General features: G+C 47.1%; 1 protein-coding gene across 1 annotated transcript in view; it reads right to left on the bottom strand.

Annotated features, from left to right (window-relative positions):
• Positions 1 to 6,000, bottom strand: part of LOC105450482 (protein groucho-like) — a 66,777-nt gene that overhangs the window by 25,846 nt on the left and 34,931 nt on the right. The window contains 5 exon segments of the mRNA XM_011690334.1: positions 498 to 860; positions 1,391 to 1,423; positions 1,623 to 1,703; positions 1,705 to 1,710; positions 1,789 to 1,851. Coding sequence (XP_011688636.1) covers positions 498 to 860; positions 1,391 to 1,423; positions 1,623 to 1,703; positions 1,705 to 1,710; positions 1,789 to 1,851 — 546 coding nt within the window.

Below are 6,000 nucleotides of genomic sequence, written 5' to 3'. Positions count from 1 at the left end.
CTCTCTCTCTCTCTCTCTCTCTCTCTCTCTCTCTCTCTCTCTCTCTCTCTCTCTCTCTCTCTTTCTCTCTGTTATAGTTAAGTGTGCACTGACCAACGAGCAATATTCAATGCAACAGCACGCACCTGCGTTACCGATGCGTTGATTCTTTCCTTTCCTCTCGCCCTGAAGGGGAGAGGTTTCGAACGGAAAAGTCGATTTTTTGTTAAAATTACAAAACGCTTCCGCGCGCTTTCGACGAATTTATAACTTTACATTTCGTTATTGAATAAAAATTCGACTTTTAATTTATACAATACACCGCATACTGTAGAATAATTTTGAATTAGACAAATCTCTGGCAAATCTCAGATCGCAAAAGTGGGACGTAAAGCATTTTCGAGTCCGATCGAACTCGCCGATCGATTCGAGCACATTCGGGGCGTTGCGCGACGTCCGCGCGCGAGAGCGGCGCGACGGCGACCGGATTGTGTCAATGCTGGCAATTTGGTACTCACGTGTCCTAGCTTCTCCTCCTTCCGCCTCTTGGAGTCGCTCTCGAGGTCGGGCGTGCGGCTGCGAAATTTCTCAGGCGGCGAGACCGAGCGGTGGCCGAGCCTCTCGTCCGGCAGGGCGATCGGCTTACGATCCTCGGGCGTCTCCGCGGCCGCGCGATGCTGCTGTAGATCGGCGGGCTTCAGCAGCGCCTGCGCCTGTGCCTGGACCGCAGCCGCGGCCGCGGGATGCGGCGGCGGCGCCAAGTGCGGCGGCACACCCGCGGCTGCGGCCGCCGCGGCCGCACCTGCGAAGCCCAGCAGACCGCCCGGCGGAAGACCGCCGACCACCGCGCCGTGGGGCAGTTGCTGCGCGTGGATCTGTTGCTGCAATGTCAAGATAGAAAAAAAAGCGTTTGTAATACGGTGCCAACCTCTCGTTTCTTTTTCGCCTGTATGATTTCTCTTTTCTCTCGCGTCAGACGCGAGATACGATTTCATTCTAAATTTATTTTTATTAGCACGTTGATTAACACCAAATGCGAATCGCGTGATTGATGCTGTAATGTCATCCAATATTTCGAACAATATATAGAGAATTGCGTAGTATCGATAAATCAAATGACATAACGAGTTTAAAAATTGCACTTCTTTACTATCGCGCTATACAATCTCTAGTTAGATTCTCGTAAAACTAATTTCGCTTAATGCACTCGGTCAACGTGTTAAAATATTTTTCTTAACAATTTTTTATAGTATTTTTGTGAAAAAATTCCTCAGCAAGTCTCAACGTATTATTTTTAAGACTAGTCACATAAAATGATTTCAAATCGTTACCCAGCAAATAACAGAAATATTTATATATTGTATAAATTTAAACTATATTTTATGCATCAAACGTGATGTAAATTACTCACCAGTAGCTGCTGGAGACCTTGCTGCTGTTGCTGCTGCAAGAATTAGAAAAAGACGCACGTCAAGTCGCACTCAAGTAACAATTATTCAATCATAAGATTAAGTTCATCGATATATAGCACGCGAACTATTTCGTTCTAGAGAATTCTTTCTGACGGATACACTTTTTACGATCTACATATCTCATTAGAGCCGATGACTTAGGAAATTAATGGTGAGCGGCTACTCTCTTACCCCGATAATGGCGTTCAGTTCGGACATGGTGACTTGCTTAGCCCTCTCCACGGCGTTGGCCACCTGCTGCTGATGCTGCAATGCCATGCTATCATTATCGCGTCGTCGTCACACTCGATTGTGAGATCGCACGGCACGCGTGCCAAACAGAAAGTCAAAGACTCACCTCTTGCGCCAGGAACGGAAGCACTTGCCCGATTATCGCGTTCAACCTCTTAGCGATTTCCGTCTGCGAACATACGACGGAAAATCGAATCAAACGTGCTCTCTCTCAAGTGGCAACTAAATATTCGGGCGATTTATATCCTACCGAGTTATTAGAAGTGGAGAAATATCGATAACATTATTATTATATATCATTCTCGATAATTTCATCAGAAACTATCGATGTTTCTTCTACGATTATCGAAAGTTTTTGATATGTTTGTGTTTTTTTATTGTAAATCGATTAAAGTTCTATGTTGCATCTGTTCCCATCTTGGGTGCAATAATCAATGAGCGATTTTCAATGAGAGCTCTATTTTTTTAAACGTGACGATGTAACGAAAAAACAGAACTCTCATTGACTGCGTTCAGCAGAGAAAGTAGATCAGTGCGCTTAATGATTCTTTATTATGATTGGTTTCTGCACTTGTTTCTGTACACCAGCATCTTCTACAGGATCTAAAAGGACTTTTAGCACAGTTGGGCAAATAATATCTGACAAGAGATAAAAAATTAAGTTAAAAAATGTTGGTATACTTATTTTTTACAGAAAAATCAATGGCTTTTGTCATAAAAAATATTATTAATTAGGTTGTTAGATGCCACATCGGTAGCAACAAATTCTTATCTGTGCGCATTTTATGTATATGCTAAAAGTTCTCGATAAATACGAATCTACTCTCGCACCAATCCGATATTTATTATCTACTTTCTTTGTCTATCTAAATACATATATACTTATAAATATATACATGTATTATATATTTTTTAAATGCAAATAATGACAAATTTTGCAATATTGTAATTATCGAAAATAATCGATAATTAACAGTCAAGTACCAAATTATCGGTAATTGTTGATGATTACGACTATTGAGTATAGTTATCTCCATTTCTAGTCGGTATCTCGACGATAAAACGCGAATAAAAAAGTACTCGCGACTTCCGGAAAGAAATAAAATGCGCTTTAATTCTGCCGCTTTCAAAGAGAAGTAATTCCTACATGACAGAGACGTAATTTCTTTTGACACACGCGGTAAATGCGGCGCTTTCATAAAACATTCCATCAGCTATCTCCATTTAAAAAAAAAAAAAAAAATTACGAAACGGCATGTGTCGTTCTTCAAAATGACCGATCCATTTGTAAAATTGCGCGGGTAACATCGGAAATTCACTCGAAAGTTAATATCGCGTGCATATAGGTTTAACGTCACGCAGTTATGCTTTGAATAATTCGGGGACTTAATTGAGAAATCGAGGCTGTACGGCGGGGTGGAGGGTACGCGAGTGTACGAATTGTGTGTAAGTATATAAACGCACGGGGCAACGCGTGTCACACGGCGTGCGGGGGGCTAACATCGCGCGGTAATCACATGTCGCATGACGACGAGTGCTCGACGAACGTGCGGGCGCAACGCTCGGTCGGCTCGACCCTCGTAAAGCGCGGGAATGGCTACTCATTAATGTACGTCGATCGAATCGGATCGCGATTAAGCTCACGATCGCCACGTGACTTTCAAGCATAGCCGCGCGCGGCACAAGGAAAATATTTGTACTTTGTCATCTATTTATCCTCTCTCTCTCTCTCTCTCTCTCTCTTTCTCCGACCGCATCGCGAGATGACAATCTCAAAATGAGAATTTCTGCCTCTACGAATAGCAAATTGAATAATCGGGAAATCACCGTGGGCAGTTATATTTTTCAATCGACTGAATTATTTCGTTCAATCTCAACGGCTCGTGACGGTAAATTGCCGAGGGTAAAATCGCGCGCGTAATTATTTAGTAGCCGGGTCTGCGAGTCGAACAGAAAATGCCGCGCCGATATCGCCCCGGCGATATTTTCACGTCAGAGGAGTCGGCCGCGCGTTAGATCTAAAAGTTGAGAGACCGAAAAAAATGTCATCGCCCCCACGGGGAACAGAAAGATGGAAAACTGCCGCGTCCACGTCAGTTCGATTTCGCTCCGTTCGACAGTAGGTGGCAGAAGGGGGGAGGGGACCGAGGGGGAGGGCGGGCGAGCGAGCCGGGACGGTTAGGTGGGTGTATAGGAAGAAGGGCGGGCGACGAAAAAAGGTTCGACGAAAAAATGGACAGAGGATGCGAGGGATAGTGTCGGGGATTGCGGGAGGGTGGTCGGAGGCGGCGGTCGGGAGACGAGGAGAATTTGCAGGACGCGGGCGACGCGGAGCGAGTGTTGTCCGGCACGAAAAAATGGTTATTCCTTCTCGAATGTGCCCGATGCACATGCACGTTTTCCCGCAAAACGGATGGCCGAGGTGCGGGCTGGACGAAGGAGGGAGGAGGGGGAGGGGGAGGGGGGTGGGAAGCGGCGGCAGGGAGAACGAAGTGAGTTGACGGGGCGGGACGGGAGGAAGGGGATGGAGATGACCGAACCGGGAGGTGGAGGAGGACGGTGGTGGATGTGGAGGTAGATCAGGAGGAGGAGGAGAAAGAGGTGGAGGTAACATTGAGATTAGCAACGGGTAAAAAATCGATGTCATCGCCCCCAGCCCTCGCGCTCTCTCCGCTCTCTCGCTCGACTCAACCCTCTGCTACCTCCACAGGGCAAAATAAAAGAACTCGAATACACGACCCCTAGGAGGGTGTATGCGCGCGCGGCGGCGTAGGTGTTCGTGCGAGCAAGCGCGAGCGAGTGCGAGTGCGAGTGTGTACACGCGTGTGGCGCGCGCGTTCTCTCTTTCTCTCTGTCGCACGCTCGCGCGTTCGCACGCTAACACGTGTGTACGAACGAGAGAACCCTGGAAAAGCGACCCCCGACCGCCGAAAGAGAGCCCATGGGAGACGGAGTGAGAGGGGTCGCGCGCGCGCTGAAAGAGAGACGGAGCAAGAGAATCCGAAAAAAAAAAAAGGAAAAAGGACGAAGGTGAGAGAGGGAGAGAGGACCCAGAGAGGGCAAAAGACAGAGAGCCCGGATAGATAGACGTATATATGCATGAAGGCAGGAAGAACTGGAAAGGCAGGGTGAGTTATACGCAATTGGTCAGCCTGCACATTTTTTATCGGACGCCGGGGCGAACCCCCGCGATGGGGAAATGGTAGTTACTCTTGTATTGACGAACAACGCCAACAACAACGCCGCGGCAATATTCTTCCAAAGAGACGCGCGTTGTTTGTTTTTTTTTCTCCCCCGAGAGAGAACGCCGTCTCCGATTCGACATTTTCGCACGAAGGATTCCCACGTTAGAGACGATGTCATTCGTAAGAACTGAGCGCGGCTTGATCTTCTTCCGGGATAACGCAAAAAGTCATTGCCGTCCGATCCTTTGTTCGGACATAATTTTAATACGGCTGATATAAAATCGAAAAGCACGTAACATTTTCATTACAAATAAATATCGAAATATTAAAATTGCTTCTCTTCTCTTAATCTTTCAATGCGACAAGTTTTTAATTAGACGCGCCCGCTTAACATGAACTAATGGTGTGACATTAAAACATCGAGACGAAAGCGACTAATTTTTTTACCTCATTTTCTCGATGTTTCCGTGGTCAATTCTAATTTGCTCGGCTTTCCCAAGACTCGCGGTAATGACCCACTTCGTGATCGCGTGCGCGCATAACGTATCCGCGACATATTACCGTGGATCGCGGCTTAATCGAGCGGGACAACGAGGCAGGCGGTCGCTGCCGCCGCCGTCGCCGCCGCCCTCGAAGGACGTCCCTTTCAATTAAGCGATAAGCGTTATCGGGCAGATATGCCGGCAGCCGAATGTATGTACGTACGTACGTACGACTCGACGCGATGAATAGGGCGAGAACGTAACGCGCGACCAGTCGCGTCGCGATGAGTTTTTAGCTCGCCCGTCTCGTCCTCGCCGCCACCGCCGCCGCTCTGATTCGCCCAGTTTATCCCACCCTTTCCCCTCCGCGCTTTTCTTTTGCGTAGTCGCGGGCGCTTTTTGTGAGTCGTCCATTTTTCTCTATCGTCGCGAATCTCGTTTCCCCGAGGGAGAAGCTCGCGCGATGAAATTCGACGGACTCGCGAATCCAACTGGGACAGCTGATAAGACACTTTATCGCCGATATTATTGAACCGATATCGCGTCAATCCGAAGATTAAAAGAGACATAATTTTGATCGAGTTTTTCCAACTTCTGAGTGTATGCGAAAAATCTTTCCAATATTCTCATATGAGCGGCATTTATGTGGAG

The sequence above is a fragment of the Wasmannia auropunctata genome, unplaced genomic scaffold (assembly GCF_000956235.1).
Source record: "Wasmannia auropunctata unplaced genomic scaffold, wasmannia.A_1.0 LD336061.1, whole genome shotgun sequence".
Classification (NCBI taxonomy): domain Eukaryota; kingdom Metazoa; phylum Arthropoda; class Insecta; order Hymenoptera; family Formicidae; genus Wasmannia; species Wasmannia auropunctata.
The sequence above is the reverse complement of the archived record's forward strand: the minus strand, read 5'-3'. Positions and strand labels throughout refer to the sequence as shown.